This window comes from Acyrthosiphon pisum, chromosome A1 (genome assembly GCF_005508785.2).
Source record: "Acyrthosiphon pisum isolate AL4f chromosome A1, pea_aphid_22Mar2018_4r6ur, whole genome shotgun sequence".
Lineage (NCBI taxonomy): Eukaryota > Metazoa > Arthropoda > Insecta > Hemiptera > Aphididae > Acyrthosiphon > Acyrthosiphon pisum.
The window spans coordinates 163420727-163439737 of record NC_042494.1 but is presented as its reverse complement, the minus strand read 5'-3'; the positions used below and the strand labels follow the sequence as shown (position 1 = coordinate 163439737).

Below are 19011 nucleotides of genomic sequence, written 5' to 3'. Positions count from 1 at the left end.
ATATCAAGCATCCGAAAATACGTGGAAAATTCGAATACGGGTCTTTACGAATACATATTTAAAAATTCTAATAATTATCTTTATAGAATGCAGAATAACTGCATTATTGAAAAAAGGGGGGCTTAATATTACTCGGTGAACCACGACGTATATGCTATATTGTATTGTATATAAATATATAATGTGCTCATTGATTTGTATTACTGGCTTGCACCTTGCGTTAATTGATGATTTGCAAGTTATATAATACACTTAATATAAATGTATGATTCTGTATGTTATTTTAATTTAATCGTTAATTTGATGTGTTTAAATATAAGTACCAAATCAGTTTTAGACGCGCGTATACAATACACGGGCATTTTTTTTAATCTAGATCATTAGACGGGCGGAAAACAACAGATTTCGCTTATTTTAAAACAATACATGATTTCGCATTGTTTGCTAGTACCTACCTTGAAATTAACGAATTAAAATCGTTGGCCTTAAAGGTCTGGTCCATACAAATTCCGTGTCAATAAGAGCCAATAAACCTTATTACAATGGCATCGGAGTGGGACTTATAAATCACTAAAAAACCGGGGAAAAACGCTAACCTCCATTATTCCATTCAATGTCACTAAATACGAACGTTCTGGGTATATAACTGAACAGCGCCGTGGAAAGTAGTTAAATCATATTATTTTTCATCGCTATGCATTTCAAAGTGACCATCGCCGCATGGCTTTTAGCCATATTATTCATAAGTCAAACTGTAAGTATACACGAATTTGTTCACTACCAAAATGCTTCTTAAATTGTGTTTCACGCTTAACTATATAAAGTCTATACCTACGTCTTGTTTTATTCCGACGGGTCAGCAACTGCGTGCGTTCGATAAGTGTAAAATTATAATATGCGTTTTACTAGGTCCAGGTATAGCACTACTTTAACCTTTACTAGATGCAAATAGTCACTAGATACACTATAGTGTACTTTAAAAAAAAAATTATTTATCTAACACGTTGTCTAGTTGACTAGTTTTTGACTGTTTTTGTAAACAAAAACCGGAACGTAGGTACCTACTTTAACGTAGATACCTATACGTACTTTATTCATATTGATTTTCTTATATCCACGGCATATTTTATATATTACTTATCTGTCTGATGATGTGAGAATAATGTCCGTATGCACAGTAAATTTGTTTGTCTAATAAGACACAGGCCAACATGTCTGTGATGTGACACATAAATTGACTAAGCAGAAAGGCATAAGTGAGATGGTATGGAGAAAAGAGAAAATAACGATCGGTATACCTATACTAACAATTTACATAAACAATTTTTTTATGATTTTAAATCAATTGATATAATATCAATGCGCTGCGACCCTCTGCGCACAGTAAAATACCGATAAAATTAATGTTACCCACGGCAAGATGTATAATGCAACTGATGCAAGTAACTCCGGCGCTGATTCAGGTGTAATCGTTTCAGAAATGCGACGATAAAGACGATAAACACGATAAAAACGAAAAAAAGGCCAACGACGGACACGGTAGCAGTGGTAGCGGTGGTAATAGTGGTAGCAGTGGTGGCAGTGGTAACAGTGGTAGCAGCGGTGGCAGCGGTAGCAGTGGTAGCAGTGGTGGTGGCAGTGGTAGCAGTGGTAGCAAACCTACAGGCACGGATAACATGACGTTCGGTATGAACGGGATGTCCGGCATCCAACTACCGTTTCCGTTTTTCCCACCGTTCGGATGTGACACAACGTGCCAACCAATACAATTACAAATATTTCAGCCACAAGTACCCCGGGAGACGGTGCCGACGACTCACGCGCCGAGTAAGCGATTTACAGTAATTTCAAAACACTAATAAGACATATTTAAGTGGTTTAGTACCATACGTGTAACCGACAACCAACCCGGTGTGAAAATTTAAAAAAAAATTATAATTTTATACAAACTATATAAAATTAAATCTAAGAAAAAAATGTATGCTGATTTGTGTAGTAAATAATATCAAGTTAAATCAAAATTAGTGACTTACATATTTTACACAACAATAAAATATAATAATATAATATACTTATAGTACCTACCTAAGCCAACGCGTATTTCAAATATTTTAATATATTTTTATATATTATATAATTAAATTTATATGAAGCGTTTAATATTATGGTTTATTATTTTATAGATGATTATGATTTTCGATTTGAAAAAAAACTTTTGTTACCCAAAACTATAAAATTGGTGAAAAAAATCTAAAACCTGAGAACGTTTAATGTGGTAATTTTAGTGTACCTAGTAAAACTTTTCATTATTTCACCTTCAATAGATAATTCATATTATTTGGTCTAATATAACAAATAGTTATCCAAAGTCGTCCAAACATATTTTTAATAATAACATTTTCTTTTTTGTATTTGTTTTAACATTTCTCAAAAAATGTATAGGTATATATTTTGTATATTCATTTCGTTTTTACTGCTAACTTTTCAACAGATCAAATTATAATATTATGCTATAGGTACACGCAAAAAGAACAATTATTAACATTAATCCACATTTAAAAAGTGGTTACCGTTTAATAATAGGTATATTATAAGAATTTTTATGTTGTAACATAAGCCCTACACTTTGAACTCATTGTAATTTTTCACATTTCTTTCTTACGATTTTTCGATCGTCAACTTCTGAATACATCTGCGACAATTTCGTACGTAAATAAATGCCATGCCTTTTCACGATTTCAGCCACACACGCTCCGACGACCATGCCGCCGCCGCCGAAAACCACAATGCCAGCACCCAAGCCGGCACCGACGACCCCGACATACACCTCGCAAACGATCATTATGTACCCGAACTGGTAAGCAAGTACAACGGTATCAACCCGTTACCCACGTGTCGCTACTTACCTACTTAACTTTAAAAGTATTGTGTCGTCGCGGCACCTGTGCAATCGTTGATGCGCGTAAAACAGTTGTACAATTACTATTGAATTTATATGTTAGGTACACCGACTGGCAGTGGTCGTAATAATATTAATAATTCGATTTTCAGGTGCCAGGGCTGGTGCAAGTTTTTCTATCAACCACCTCCACAGCCGGTGTATTACCAGCCGAACTGTCTACTGTTTTCGTGGATGGGATTGGGTTCGGGAATGGCCATGGGAATGCAACCAGCTCAGTCGTGAGTCGTCCGCGGCTCGCCTGCGGTGTTCGACTAATAATGCTCTAACAAAACAACATTCGTTATCGCAGTAGTTCGATCATACTTGCGTGTAGTATTTATTTATATTTATTTTTTGTTTGTTTAATATTTATCGGCTATAACATATTGTCAACAATAGCAACAATAATAATTTTTAAAAAAAAAACAATTTTAAATAATTTTGTTTTATTGTTATTTTTAATAAAATCAATTTTTTTTAAAATCATTTTTACACATTACTATTCACGAGAACAATCGAATGATATGAATCCTTAAATCGTAAGAGCAATTCGTATCTATATACAAAATAAATATGTTTGTATATATCAATAAATAATATTTTACTAGGTAATTATCGATTAATACTAACGAGATATTGATTATAATAATTGTATTTATTTATTGTTTTCTTAAAAAAGGACAGACGGTGAGATGTCACGTGGAAATTTTCTTAACTAAACCAATGAAAATAAATTAACAATTATATCGTTCATAATATTGTAGTCAACACCAAATAGTCTTACTTATAAAAAAATAATTATAAGTAGAATAGTTTTAAAAAAAAATAATAAAAATATCGAACAAACAAATTAATATCAGAACGAAGAAAAAAATAACAATATTTATTATTTTTGAAAAAGTTTTTGATTTGATTCCACAAAAAAAAAATCAACTGCCTAAGGTACAACAATAATAAGCGAGTGAAACTTAATAGAATAGTTTAAAAAATGTAAAGTATTTACACTAAACAGTTGGTTTTTTTATACATATTATTTTTGGTGCAATTAGGTAGGCTTATCTTAGTACATTCATTACGGTTCTATGTCCGTCATTGAGTTATCCATTGTCCAGCAGACTTGTCACATACATACCACAAAATCTCGGTGTACCTACTAGAAAAATCTTAGTATGGTGTTTATGCGTATGTTAGTATGTGGCGGCACATTACCAGTCGCATCGGCGGCGACAATGACAATAACTCAACAACAGTCGCAGAACATTATCAAACCTACTTATCTAGTGTACGATTTCGTTAAAACTACACGATATTATACAAATAAATATATTTAAAAATTACAAAATTATAGTAGAATAGGTACTCATTTACACTAATAATCATAATAATAATCATAATAATAATAATAATAATAATAATAATAATAATAATAATAATAATAAATAAAAGGTTCAGAAACCAAACGGATAGTATAGTTACGTCGAATCGAAGAGTATAATTCTAACACAAAAATTATTTGACATCTTATAACTTCAAAACGTAATTTTTCCCGATTTTTTTTACAGATATTAGTCTCTTATTATCTAGAACTATTAGTTAAACGAAATAAATCGGGTTGATCCATTTGGTTTCTTAACCCTTCGAATAACACTATAAGTCTTATTTTAACAGGTCTCAAATAGTTCCCAATGGTTTTCGGTTCGAATATTATAATTATTGCATTATATAATATAAGGTATTTTTTTTATAAGTGAAAAACTTTCCCAAGACTAGAGACCGTGATAGACTAGAAAAAATTGTTTACATCATGGAACTAAGAAATTGTTGACGCTGTACTTAAAGATGTGACAGTCTTTCTAGTTGTTTTAAACTGTTTTAGTTGAAGTTTGTTTTTCACACTAACATTAAATTTAAACAAAATAGTAAGTTATAATAAAGAAACTATATAATCACAAAAAAAATAGGATCACACAAGTGATACAAATCAAACAATTTTTGGGATGCGTATTTAAGTCTAAAAAATTGCACATTCTTTATATTTATATATATAATATAGTATATGTTTTTATAATAATATATGTATATGTATAATAACTATTTACAAACGGTGTATACAAAACGTTATAAAAAAATTAACTATGTCATAATCTGTCACTCACGTAGGTTGTGGTAACATTTCGTTGGCCTAATCTCTAAAATTCGTTGTTCCACGATTTCTCTTCCTTAACACTGATAGCTTCCTGTTCGTGTTCGCCATCTGACTCTTGTTTTAAGGAACTGGATTCCGATGGTGTAGATCTACCAGACTTGTCTTCATCGTTTACGTCCGACGGTTCTACTCGAATGGTCTCCGACCTCCTTCTTTCGGTGCAGCCATCGGCCGCTTGCATTACGCAAACGCCATTTATTATTACTTCGGATTGCTGCTGCTGTTGCTTCTGTTCGGATTGCAACCAATCCGGGTTGACCCATTGTGGAGCTGCTGGTTTTCTGCGAGAACTTCCGACTACGGGTACGGCCGGGATTTCTTCTCGAGGCTCCGACTCTTCCGACCGGCTGTCTTCGTCGTCAAAGTCAGTGTCTACTTCGTGTTTTACACTCAAATCCAATCCAGACATTTGTTCGTCCACCGTGGCCGAAGAGGATGACGTCAACATTGGTATGAAGGAAGACAGATCAGCGCCGTGTTGTAAATAAGGGTTTCCTGCATTAAACGGAATTGGTAGACCACCGAAACCAAGTCGGTGGCTCAAGAGAATCCTAAACTGAATCGGATCGAATCCAGGACCAGTTTGTGATTGTTGTTGCTGTGAATCAGAATGAGGTGATTGTTGCTTGATCCTCATTCTATGGTTGTGGAACCAGTTCGTTATTGTCCTAGTCGCTAAATTTAACTCCGATGCAAGAAACTCAATGGTACCAACACTCGGGTATTGATCCAGGGCAAATGCTAATTTCAATGCTTCTTTTTGTTCATCGGAAAACAGAACCTGAAAATAATATGTGTAAATTATAATGACCATATATAATTCAAACAATTTCTCTATACAACGATTAGAAAAATAACATGCATTGTTTAATATTTATACGATTCTTACTCGTTGTTTTTTTGCGGCAGATGGAGGACTACTAGTGCCGCTGTGATAAAAATCTGAAGTGTCGTTTGAGGATGTGTCACTTCCATTATCTTGTTGGCCAGATCCTCGTCTTCTTTTGTTCATCTCCCTACGTTCACTTTTAATCGCTTGCAATCTTTCCACATTGTGTTGATCAGATAGCCAAAGTTGCATCCGAATGAATGGTTCACGGCCCTTAATGCTCAGCATATGCCATGGCTTAGGTTTTGATAGTAATTCACTGACTGATCCTTGAGAGAGTCCCAGTACAGCTTCACCAAAAATCTTAAAAAAATATATACAGTTAGTAAGAAGTACTATTTATTAATTTAAAAAATATATATATTTACTTTTTGTCCAATATTATTAGCAAGGAGTGCTTCTTTGATTTTAGTAGTTATAGTCTGTGTGTCAAGATCTTGCGTAAGAGCAGCCATCTCATAAACTGAAGGTACAACAGCTGGTGGGTGACGTGTTCCAGGGTTTTGGAAAGCTGCAGCCACGTGTTGTAACATCAGGTTTTGTGGAATTCCATTGTTTGGTATTGGGCTTGCTTTGAGTTTATTTTCAGTGACCATCATCGACGCCAGTTGACTTCCAGTGGACATAAGTGACGAAGCAGTAGACGAAGTTGCGTGGTGATGTCCACCCGGAGATTGAAGTTGAATATGATGGTTGCTCGGTGATTGTAGCGAAGACGCCATATCAGAGTCTTCTGACATTGTTGTAGATGTGTTACACATTGATGTAAGTATATGATGATGCGGTGTTTGGCGATCCACATCAGCACTAACTTTTAAGAGATCGAGAGGTGAAGGGGTCATTTTACCACCAAAAGTGTGAGTTGATTTTACTAAATTCTGGTTCATAGCTATAAATAAAAAATAAAAATATTAATACATGGGTACAAAAAAAAAAATATTAAAATAATCAATTAGTGTAAATTCAGTAGTGCTAAATGATAATATACTTACGACTTGATCCACCATATCCTCCAGTTCGCATAAGCTTTTCTGGTGCTATTTTATACTGGGAAGCAACTAGTTTATGCACAGCTTTATCATCCTCCAAAAACATTTTCATTCTTATAAAGGGTTCTCTTCCTTTTTGAGTCAACATATGCCATGGTTTTGGTCTAGCCAAGAGATCAGACACGCTTCCCTGAGAAAGACCCAATACAGATTCTCCAAATAGTCTCTGACTGATTGAAAATTGACTAAGTTGCTCTTTGACTTTCCTCACAATTTCTTCAGTATTCAAATTATTGAATTGGTCGAACTGTTGTTGAGTTATTGGTGGCAATACAGCTTTCAGAGGTCTCTGAGAAGGAGAATGATGATGTGGAGTAGCTGGTTGAGAAATTAAAGCATTTGTAATTGAAGCCATTCTTTGAAGTGGACTGACTGCAGCCGATTGACCGAAGTCCTCGGGAGGTAATATAGTATTACCTAATGGTGAGCTAGCTGAGCTTCCTACAGAAGATGTACCACCTAATTTGAAAAAAAAAATATAAATATACAATACTCTGTACAATATAATTTATATTTTATACAATATACATAGGAGATATACTGTATGTACAGTATATTGTATATAAACTATATATAATATTTTCATATCCATTTACTTTTTTTTTAAATATTATATTTAAATTGTTCAAATAACTCACTTTGTTCAGTTTTAGGTCGTACAAGCGAAAAAGCACTTCCGGCCTGTTTCATTGCTTCTGCTACAGTTTCAGACTCTTTGTCTGAAACTTCAGTCCCATTTACTTTAACAGCAAAATCTTTTCGCTGTACAAACGGATAAATATCTTTTCTGTCTTTTGGTAAAGACAAGTCTTGAGCAATACCGGTTCCTTGTATGGTATTGTTATTGTTATTATTGTTGTTGTTTGACATCGCTGCAACGGCAGCTTGTTGTTGAAGAGCTAATAATCCTGACAATTGGCTCTGTGGGCAGTTTTGTAATTTTGATAATTCTCGGTGATAAGCATCCAATGCAGTTCGAATATCATCGTGGTTACCGGTATGATTTCCGAAGAAATGCGGGAAGAGCCAACTAAAAACATTTTTTCGATATTAATAATCACAAAATAATTAATTTAAAAATCTAAATAATAGAAATAATAAGTAAACTCACCCTGCAAAGGGTTGTTCGCCACTTCTCATAGAGTCTTCTAAACGTTTGCCCATGATCTTTGATAGCTCTTCTTGATACAGTCGGGCCACTTGTTCTTGTGGTATATCTTCTTTGGGTCTTTGTCTGGACGGGGAAGTACTCTGTATAAAATAATTAAAATTAATATAAATAAATAAAATGTAATATATAAAAATAAAAAATTATATTTACAATTAATTGATTTGGTGAAGTGCTTTCGTCATTGCTTTGAGTATCGTCTTGTTGTTGATTAGGTTTCATCATTTGACTTGCTTCGTTCAATATGTGTACAATCCTTTCATCGGTGACGTCATTTTCACTTCTTCCCATTACCGTAGGTATGCCAGAATCTTTACCTGCAATCAATGAGTACAAGGAGTCCTTCTTTGATAAACCCTAATGACCTATACCCAACAAGTTAGCATAAAGGGATACTATTCTTAAACACTATACCCTCTTTCGACTTTTGTCCTACTCCAACAAACTAGAATTAGTCCAAATTAGTTGTACCGATGGTAAAATTATACGTTTATACATCTTGACAAAGATTTATTCCTTTTTCACAATGATGATTTTCATGGGTTCACGGTGACCCTATTGACCACAATTGTTTAGAGGGGTTCTGGTGGGTTTCGAGGTTTTAATTAGTGCCCTCAGATTACTTCATCTACTACGTAAAACAAGAACTTAATTGATTTCGGACTTTTGACCCCTCGTGTTTGCCTACTTGAATGGTCATGATTAATGGAATTTCTCGGGGTTAAATTAACTATAATCGCTTCGGAACACCATACCTTTTTTCGGTATCAACGACTTGAGTAGCATAACCGCGTTCTCGTCACATGCCCATGCATGCATTTTCCTATAGCTATCGCGTCCCTTTTCGGTCAGCTTGTCCCACGGCTTAGGTTTTGACAACAATTCACTGACGGTCCCCTGGGAAAGTCCGAGAATATACTTGGCAAACAACCTTTGGCCCACGTTGTGAATGGATAGCAGTTCACGTACACGACGAGCTATGTGCAATGTATCCAAGTTTTGGGTAGAATATTTGTCCATATTATATCTAAAAACAAAATTTTTATATTTTTAACAATGTTCTTATCATGTAAAAAAATTAGTTAGTAAAATACTTGTGTATAGTACAGTATGAAATAATTTTAATTATATTATATTATATATACCTAAGCATTTCTTGAAGTCTGGCTTCCATAGGATCACCTTTTGGTATAAGTGATTCACCAAAACGTCCAACCATGGTACAATCACCATCTCCAAATCGATAAGAAGACCTGTGATCAAAAGGCGACTTTATCAAGTCAAACCCTAAGGCACCAGCAGGTCCTAAAATGTTATTGTTGAGACCAACATTAAGACCACAGAGACCATTTATGAGACCTGCAGGGATATTGTTGTTGTTGTTGTTGTTTAACTGAGATGGGTTATTGTTATTGTTATGAGGAGAACTATTGTTAAGTCGTGGTGAACTGTTTGATTCACTTGTGGGCGATTTGCATGGTGTTCCGGACCTACTAGCAGATCGCGCTGGTTGAACCGTGATAGACGGTGAAGTTGGTGCTGGAGACGTGCTTGGAGGTGGTGTTTTGACAGATTCTAGACCTGGTGATTTTTCTTTGTCTAAAAATAATTTATAAAAAAATATTATAGGATTTTTTTAATAATCGTATATGTGTTAACTTTAAAAAAACAATTCTCGAGGCCTCCTCCCCCTCATTTCAAGGACACGTCTAAACTTTTCCTTACCGGTAGTTTCATGTCGGTTTGGAGAAGTATAGACTTTCTTTTGTTCAGATTTATTGCATTCGAGGGATCTTCGCCAGTTGGCCACGATCTCTTCGCCGAGTATCGGGCCAAACTGTTCGACGTTTTGTAGCCCGGGAGGGGGTGGGGCCACCGGAACTGAAAAATCATCTGTAAGACAGATATACGGCCGTTTTAGCGATGCTACTTTTTCATGTGTTGCTACTAATGGGTGGCTATTATAATATTGCAAAGTTTCACTTACTTTGAGTTTCAGGCACGGGACTGCAAGACGACCTCTGTTGCTGAGGTGATGTGCCTTGTGTATTTTCAGATTTGTTGTTGTTTGGAGACTTGTTATTACGGTCGTCTGAACATTCGACGGCCTTCAGTACACTAAAATATACATAATAAAACAAATTAAATAATAGTTTTTTATAACCGTTATTCACGTTTATTGTGAAAAATCACTGAGCAAACGAATATTTCATTAGCGTTATGACTCATTTACTATGTAGCCCTCCCGCTGACATTAGAAATAAAGACGATTCTGTATCGATAACCATCTCTCCGTTCCATATAATTAATATCGATGACATTTTTTTCCTATCCTCGAATACCAGGTTTCGTTTTAATAAACTAGTTTGTATCCACATGATCATAAAATATCGGCATTGATGTCAAAAAATATTTTGGTCGGATATTAATTTATATAAAAAAAAAACTAGCGAAGCATATTTCTTAATAACAAGTGGTATTTATCAGTTTAAAATATTCGAGTGCATCTATATAATATTATTTAGTAAACTAAAATATCACTAAAAAAAACCACCATTGCCCACGTACAAACATTAATGTGTAGGAAATATTGAGATTGAGGCACAAGGTATTTATCATGTTTTTGTTGGCTCGAACAAAAGCTGTTTATTATGTAACGTATTAACGTAGGTACCTATATAATATGAATTATATATTGTATACAATTCATATTACGTATAGTACCTGCATTATAATACAATGTCTTGGAAATCGTATTTTTAGTTCATTGCATTGAATTGGAACTCACTAAAATTGAATTGGCCTGTTGAACATATTAAATTGCTAGATGCAAAAATAAATAAGAAGACTTATGGATGATTATGAAAAAAATATTCTTGGATCATAAAAAATGGTGTAATTTGGCCGGTATGCCAAAAATTAAACAATTAGTGTAAATTGAAAAAGTGCCAGAAACAGAAAATTAACGTTTTCAACTTTGAGATTTTTGTCACTAGATTCTTGTGTCTTGTAATATTTTATTCAATCGAATTCCTTAAATTTTGTCACTCACCATAGCTGTCGCTTAACCTCTTCGTAGTCTCTCTGAGCGTCCAATCTGGCTTCAAGTCTCATAATGTGTTGTCTTTTGTCATGTAACTCTTCTTCGAGTCTGGCAATCTCTTTTGCCGTGTGATCTTGTAGTTTACCGATACTCGATTGCAGTCTGCGTACATCCTCAACCAATTGTGAAATCTAAAAAAAAATAAAATTATTCATATAAAGAGGGTGGTAGAAATGAGTATTATAACAAACACAATCGATATCCAAGATGGCGTTTATAAGCATAAGGGGTCCTAAAAAATTATTGTTTATACAATTTGCATCAAAAACCCGTTAAGAGCGTCCCGGTTAATTACTGAAAACCGTTGTCGCCACCGATAGCCTACGGCACATAGACACGAAACAGAACTATTTACCTTGTGTATACATAATAATAATATATATAAAATGTTTATGTATATATGTTTTTTAATTATCATAAAACGTGCGCGAGTGTTCGATATCAAACTACAGTAATTACATTATTATTATTACAACAATTCCTTATTCTCTTTTTATTTTAATATTAACGGCCCGTAACGAGATACACTAAAGGGAGCCGAGTGCGCTCTGTTTTCTGAAAGGTCCCCCCTCCAGTCTGTCCCATAGTGTTAGTCATGAAGGAAAAGTTCCGCGTGCAGACAGACAGACGTTTCCGATTTTCTCTTCAACAATTATAGTCATTATTATGCGCGTCTGTATCCATCAGGATTGATTACACTTTTTTTCCTCACCCTTTTATTTTACCACGTATACCGAGCTTAAATAATATACGCGATGGGTGTAAAAACAACGTACATACGCTTTTTCCATTAAACGTATTGAAAATCCATTTCACGAACGTCCAAACCCGAGCAGCCACTATACACAGTATACTCGCTGCAGGCATAACCTACATAATAATATATACCATCCTTCTTGAACAGCATTTATTTGAGCGGAATAAAAAAAAAAAATTTAAAAATGTTTATACCTAAGTGTACAATAAATAATATAATATGCATTAAAAAATTATGAAATACTTCTCGTCGAATAAATTACACGCACGAAAATTCTCCGACGCTTGTTTGCGGTCGGTATCAACGCCAATAAAGATTGGAATACAAATGTTTGTAATTAGATAGACACATACAAACACTGGTGGGACGTCGTAGCAGTATTCATCGTTGCAGGTTTTATGACGTTAACGAATAAAAAAAAAAAAAAAAAACAGATAAAAGTGTTTGTCCGATTATATATCACCACTGAAGGTAATATATATATTATGCGTGTATGCTATATATATTATATTATATACACAGAATACATCGTAGACAATTAAACGTTAGCAAACAACGAAACTTTATAGAGAAGAATCAAACATGGCCGCCGAAAGGATGCATCAAATGAGGCTCATTAGCCGGTATTTCGATGTATAATGTTATTATATTGAGTAATGACCGAAAGGAAAAAATAAAAATAAAACCAGAGAATCGTCCGCATCGATATATATACAACTGCACACGCCGAAGTAGCAACCTAAAATTATTACACAGCCGACAGCCCACATGAATAAACATCACGCGAACGAGTAGTTACGGTGGAGGGGGGAGGGGTCCACGACGATGGTCTGAATAGTGTATATATGTTATGCGACGGCAGCGGCAAAAGTAGGCAGTAGAAGTTGTTGTAGTAGAAGTAGTAGTTTAACTTTTAACTATATCGTAGTGGTAGTAGTAAAGTAGTAGTAACTATAGTAATACTGTAATAGTAGTGGTAGAATTATAAACGCGAAGGAAAATCGTATTAAAGCGAAACAGAAGTCGTTGTTCGGGTCAGCCCGTAATTTGTTCCAATTGACTAACCGCAATAAATCTTGGGATGTCAAAAAATCATCGGTTTCCTGTTTCCTGTGCTTTTATAACTATTTGTCTGTTAATATAATAACGTCGATATAATCCGAAAATTGTCTAAACTACAAGGTCACCTTGGAGGGTCCGCCGCACACCGATGTATCTATAATACAATAATATTATTATAACAACGACGACGGATACATAATACAAATATATATTTAAATAGATAATATATTTCGTCGGCTGCCAGTTCGACCCAATGTTGGATCGTAAATCGTACGATATTATATGTAATTATAAACACACGACAGCAGAAAATAGAAATCACGACGTCGTTCAACGTCTCTTCGCGCAACGGCTGTGGGGTGGTGTACCTACATCATGCACACACGCACACGCATAAATCTCCTCCGTGTGTTTGACCACCCTCAAAAGAAAATGATTATTTTGCATATCGATTCGTACGCGGTACGTGTATTATACGCGTATAATGTGCGCGAGTACAATTAATTTCGCCCGCACCCCAAACGCCGACACAAAACACCCCCGAACGGTTTCGTAAGGGTCGCGTGGGACATTCGCAAGACTCTAATTACTTCGGGAAAAAAATAATAAATGTTTGAAGCCCAGCAACGCCGCGACTCCCGCGCCCGAATCCGACACGTTCGTTGGCGAGGAGGAACCGGTTACCGAAATCGACAATCGCCATCGTATAATAATAATAATATTATATTGTAATATACCGGTTATCGATCCCATGTGTAACGCAATAACGGTCGTCGTTGTCGTCGTCGTAGTAGATCTATGGGATTATATTATTTTTTAGGATAATATAATAACAGTATAACTATACAAATATGTAACAGCAATACATAATAGTAATAATAATAATACAATATTACTATATAATATTATATTTTATTGTAATTATTGTTGTTACGTTGCGCATTTTCGTGATATTTCAGATTTTCTATACACACAAACGTCGTCGTCGTCGTTATTTTCCATCCATTGTTTTTTCCTCATTAAAATCTATTACGTTTTTAACGCAAACCAACACATACTATTGTTACGCGGCTGTGTGTACACTGCAGGCTCGTTTGTTCGAGATCAACCGACCGTGTCCCGTTCGGATACGTATGCACATCATCGTCCTCCGCGAGCGCGCGCGAGAACAACGTCTGTCAAGGAAAAGGACGCGTGTAATTATTAATTCGGCATGTGTGCGTGGGTCTGGCGTATTGTTTTTAGTCGATTTCGGTGAACGAAAATGTAATATCGTGTTTGGCGAGAAAGATATAATACTAATATGGTCACCGTATGTATAATAATAATTCAGTATATTATTATGTAGGTCTATCTATATATTGCGAGGGCGCCCATATGGCGAAAAAAAACCCGAATTCGTGAGACCGTCGCCCGACGTCGACGACGGGTTCTACGTGCGGTGTTCATTAGCACCGGATGAGATCCTTTTTCTCAGGGTCTCTGGAACGCGCACCCCCGCAACCGCGCATTCGCACCCGGCGACATATCCTTTTTAACCGCTGCACGTGGTGGTGGTTTGTACTGTGTATAATAATAATTACGCATGCAAGAGACCGTTCTCGTATGATAATAATAATATACGATTACGGACGTATATGTGTATTATGTATGTGCGTATATATGCATAATGCATGCATATGATATATATGCGTCGCTGGGAAAAATCGATCGACGAGGGGGTGTGAAATCCGTTCGCATAATGTGTAACGAACGTTCTTGAGAACCGCTCCGGCACTCTATGACCAAATGACCACGATCGTTTAACGGCCCGAAATGTATAGGGTCTCCCAAATTTTGTGTCCGCACAAAAGCGGTGTGGATGGCGTATGAACCAATAAGTGTATCATTTTCGTCACACGAAATTTGTAAGACCCTGTATATGCATACATAATACTATATTATATTCTTACACCCTTTTTGTCTATTGTCCAACAATACGTGCCACACGCGAGCGTTTGATATGGGTTTTTAATTTTCGGCTCGATTTTGGGATTTTGCCATTAGGATTCTCGCCGCAGTTTTATCTTTGAATTACCTATTTATTTATTTTTTTTTTGTCCACCCCGGCACTTTTCAATTCGTTTTTTTTTTTACTTTGTTGTTATTTTTACGTACGCTCGCGAAACAAAAGGAACATTTATTTATAAATATTATTAATACGACATCGGGTGATTTTAAATTCTGTCGTTTGAAGTCGGTGCCGAGTGCTAATTTTTAATTTTCTCGAGAACATCAAAGACCGCCAGGTTTCTATGCGTGCAAGGAACCGAAAGTGACGGATGTTATGTAATGGTGTACCATAAAACGGTCATTGTTCATAAAAATGTACCCACGGCGAAAAAAAATATAGCTTGGGCATAATATATGCGTGTATGATAATATACCGGTATCGATGAATATGTTTGGTGAATTTGTGCTATTATTCCTATAATATTAAATAAACTCGTAATGATACTCGTATATTATATTATGAATTATAATATATAGCGACGGGTATAATATTATTATAGCGTACACCTTTTAATAATTATTGTCACGCGATCCAGAGTAAGAAATATAATTTGAAATAATAGCGCCGGACGTATAACATAAACATATTTATAAACTCGTAGAGGCACTATACTTGTATCTATGCGTCTTCGTGTATATACGATTTCAGAAAAAAAAGAAACATAGTGCGTCAACATTGCTGATTGATTGTATAGTATAACGACAACGACAACGACGACGACTCACGATATTATATAGTATGAGAGACGGCGGCGGCGGGATGACAGGCGAAAAGAGCGGGTCCCCGTATATTATTGTGTACATGTTATAATATATGCATGTGTGTATATAATAGCACACTGCGGGGGAAATAACGAGCGGACGGCCGGGAAGAAAACAAAAGGCGACCGTGGTGGAACACGGTTTTATTGATTATATCGACAAGTGCCGATGAAGGGATTCGGAAATCGACTGACGAACGCGTGCAAGTATACATATCGTATGTACGTACGTATACAATATGTATATACGGCTGACAAGGGCGTCGGTGGCGGTGGCGGCGGTGTCGGAGGCATTAAGATAACGGTCGCCGGAGCCTGCAGGGCGAGTGATTAAGCCTCACTCCCCGCGGCCTCTCGCCCGCCACGCATACACCCCTACTTCAGGGACAGGCGTATATAAAAGGCGAAGCAGTGTGGCGTGGGAGACGGCGGAGGGCGAAGGAGCGGTAGCGCCCTGACAATTAGACAGATACGGCAAGTTTAAACCCTTTTCTCCCCGTATATACATATATTCATCCCTCACGCACACACACACACACACACCCCCACCGATCATCACACTCTCGCAGCCCGTCGAATATTTCTTCTACCCATCATCCCTACGCACGGTCGTGTATAAATATATATGTACATAACAGGGCCGATCAATTCGCTCTCATTCAAAATACGCCAAGTAGTTTTAGATATATATCCCTCGCCTTTTCCATCGACATCCCCCCACTACTACCATCTTTTGCCGTACCTTTCTTCTCTGCTCACCTACACTTTCATACCTCCTGCGCGCCTCCACCTCGAAAACTCGCAACCACTGTCAATCCTTTGCATGTGTGAGTGTGTGCGTGTGTGCGTGTACCTATACACAGTATGTGTACGTGTGTGAGCAACAAAAGCACATTCGTGACGAAACGTGGGCAGGGAAATTCGATTTTATTGTGTATTACGTCTTCCGGTTGCGAAACGGGGGTGTGCGGACGGTGACGGTGGTAGTGGCGGTGGTGATGGTGATGAAGAAAGGGTGCCAGTTTAGAATATTTGTCAATAGCATAGTAAAATTATTATATAATCTTTTGGTATATATACACATAGATATGTATAATATATATTATACTGCACTACGAGTTGTACCTACCTAGACGTACGTCGTAACAGTAATGGGTCTGTTTTTTTTTTATCAACCAAACACTAAGCCGATGATTTGTCAAGAATACAAATATTATTATAATACACGCCATTCGATATATTATACACGGTGGTGGCGGTAGTTTGTGACCTTTGGAAACGATTTAATTGTTTTATTTTAGACGCGTATCACAATGGAAACCTTGACGGCAATGACAGGACCCATTGCGAAATAATTATATTATAACCAATAATAGTAATACTATAATATAAAAACTGGTTGTAAAGAAAAAAAACACGTCCGTCAATAATTTTTTATAAGTTTACCGGTACATAATAAACGATATATTATTAATTAATGTTTATACAGTTCTGAAATAAATACGAAACAATGTTTCAATCACGAGATGAAAAGTTGTAGTTTTTATAATATTACGGCCATTATATACGAATATTATAATGTACAGATGAAAATATTCGTCTAAAATATTCGACCGAAATTTTTGGGAAAACTTTGAAACAACTCGATCTTCTGAGTAATTCCGCACTTGATAATCTCTCGAATTCTCATAATTTATTACATTATATATTGGGCTCGTATATTATAAACGATTTTCATTAGGCTGTGATTAATTATTTTCACGACAACGCTTTCGAGCTCAAATCATCATGACGTTGATATATACATAATAAATGTCTAGCGTATAGGTACCTACTGCAGGGAATAGCCACTTTTATACTATATATAGGTATACTCACATCCCAATCAACTGTAAATGTCATAAAAGTTTTACTGAGAGTGTAAAAAACAAACCCAAGATATAGATAATAATATATGTAGAACACGTCTTGTGAGTAAGTTATGACGTATCGTTTTGTCGTTGCGTTGGTACAAACCTCATACTGCAGAAAGACGATCGGATTTCGTCAGTTTGTAACGCACTGTATATTGTTTTTCCACACACACATCCTAACCGAGGGTCGTTATATCCGACGTATGTGCGTGTGCAAAACGAGGGGGTGGATTTCGGTAAAAAGACATTATTCAAATTCACTGCGGCGAGCGCGGTATACACACGCGCGTGCACGGTGACGTTCGGCGGAGGAGCGAATTTCGAACTCTGTGTTATAGGTGACCGTCAAAACCTTAAGCGAATAATACATTATATATTATATACGAACATATATAGCATACCCACTACGAAATAATCGCACACGGCGTATAGGTAAAACGACGATAACCAGTTTGACCAGTTCCCTCCCATATAATAGTTCGATTTTTTTTTCGACCTTTATACATTATTATATATTTTAATTTTTTATTGTACGTCCATCACACTCGGCGACGTGTACCTATATATACATACAATGTATCATCTGTCTATGTGTTGTGTATCGTATGTATATACGGACACAGTACAGTCGATGCATTGATTGCCCATATTATATATTATAAGCGCTGACCGAGTGTGACGAGTGTGAGCGGCGGTCGTGTGTGCACGCTAGTTTTCTGGGCGCATCCGGTTTTTTTTCACATATGCGCCATGTTTCGTAATATTCACTGCGTGGAGGTGATTAATATTTATCCGATGTCTATTATAATATATCTCATATATTATATTGTATATTATGTAATGCGCGAGCATATCATACAGACGTGTTCGGTGTTTACCTCGTGTAAATATTCATACGCCACGCGATATCGCCGCGGAGTGTACTGCAACAATATTACACTCCTCGTACGTGCGCGTATATATATATATATATTATATTATAATGTTATATAAATAATAATGATTATAATAGAGTGCCAGAGAATATATCTATATATTGCGAAGAGCGAAATATCTCGAGAAGAGTATAAATCTCGGGCGAGAACTGCAGATTAGGAGAGCGGCGGCGGC

General features: G+C 36.1%; 2 protein-coding genes across 5 annotated transcripts in view; one reads left to right on the top strand and one right to left on the bottom strand.

Moving 5' to 3' along the window:
* Positions 1-601: 601 nt before the first annotated feature.
* Positions 602-3455, top strand: LOC100570400 (WAS/WASL-interacting protein family member 1). The gene is made up of 4 exons (XM_003244608.4): positions 602-754; positions 1479-1827; positions 2743-2857; positions 3052-3455. The coding sequence occupies exons 1-4, from the start codon at positions 695-697 to the stop codon at positions 3182-3184; spliced, it is 657 nt and encodes a 218-aa protein (XP_003244656.1). The 5' UTR covers positions 602-694; the 3' UTR covers positions 3185-3455.
* A 406-nt stretch (positions 3456-3861) lies between these two features.
* LOC100161988 (homeobox protein cut) overlaps positions 3862-19011 on the bottom strand; it is a 36533-nt gene continuing 21383 nt past the window's right edge. The window contains exons 1-13 of one of the 4 annotated variants that reach the window (XM_029488745.1): positions 18005-18690; positions 11306-11487; positions 10241-10371; positions 9979-10146; positions 9399-9852; positions 9009-9280; positions 8407-8570; positions 8197-8336; positions 7724-8115; positions 7029-7544; positions 6405-6925; positions 6037-6339; positions 3862-5928 (exon numbers count right to left, since the gene is read on the bottom strand). In XM_029488745.1, the coding sequence (XP_029344605.1) occupies positions 5131-5928; positions 6037-6339; positions 6405-6925; positions 7029-7544; positions 7724-8115; positions 8197-8336; positions 8407-8570; positions 9009-9280; positions 9399-9852; positions 9979-10146; positions 10241-10371; positions 11306-11367 (3921 nt within the window). In that variant the 5' untranslated portion in view covers positions 11368-11487; positions 18005-18690 and the 3' untranslated portion in view covers positions 3862-5130. Of the gene's footprint in view, positions 5929-6036; positions 6340-6404; positions 6926-7028; positions 7545-7723; positions 8116-8196; positions 8337-8406; positions 8571-9008; positions 9281-9398; positions 9853-9978; positions 10147-10240; positions 10372-11305; positions 11488-18004; positions 18691-19011 lie in introns of those variants that run through there. The other 3 variants (XM_001948747.5, XM_008185043.3, XM_003244607.4) reach the window with 3 other exon arrangements.

Coding starts and splice junctions, on each gene's coding strand:
- LOC100570400 (XM_003244608.4), top strand. CDS start 695: ATGCATTTCAAAGTGACCATCGCCGCATGGCTTTTAGCCATATTATTC. Junction 755..1,478: donor TATTATTCATAAGTCAAACT/GTAAGTATACAC, acceptor TAATCGTTTCAG/AAATGCGACGATAAAGACGA. Junction 1,828..2,742: donor GCCGACGACTCACGCGCCGA/GTAAGCGATTTA, acceptor TCACGATTTCAG/CCACACACGCTCCGACGACC.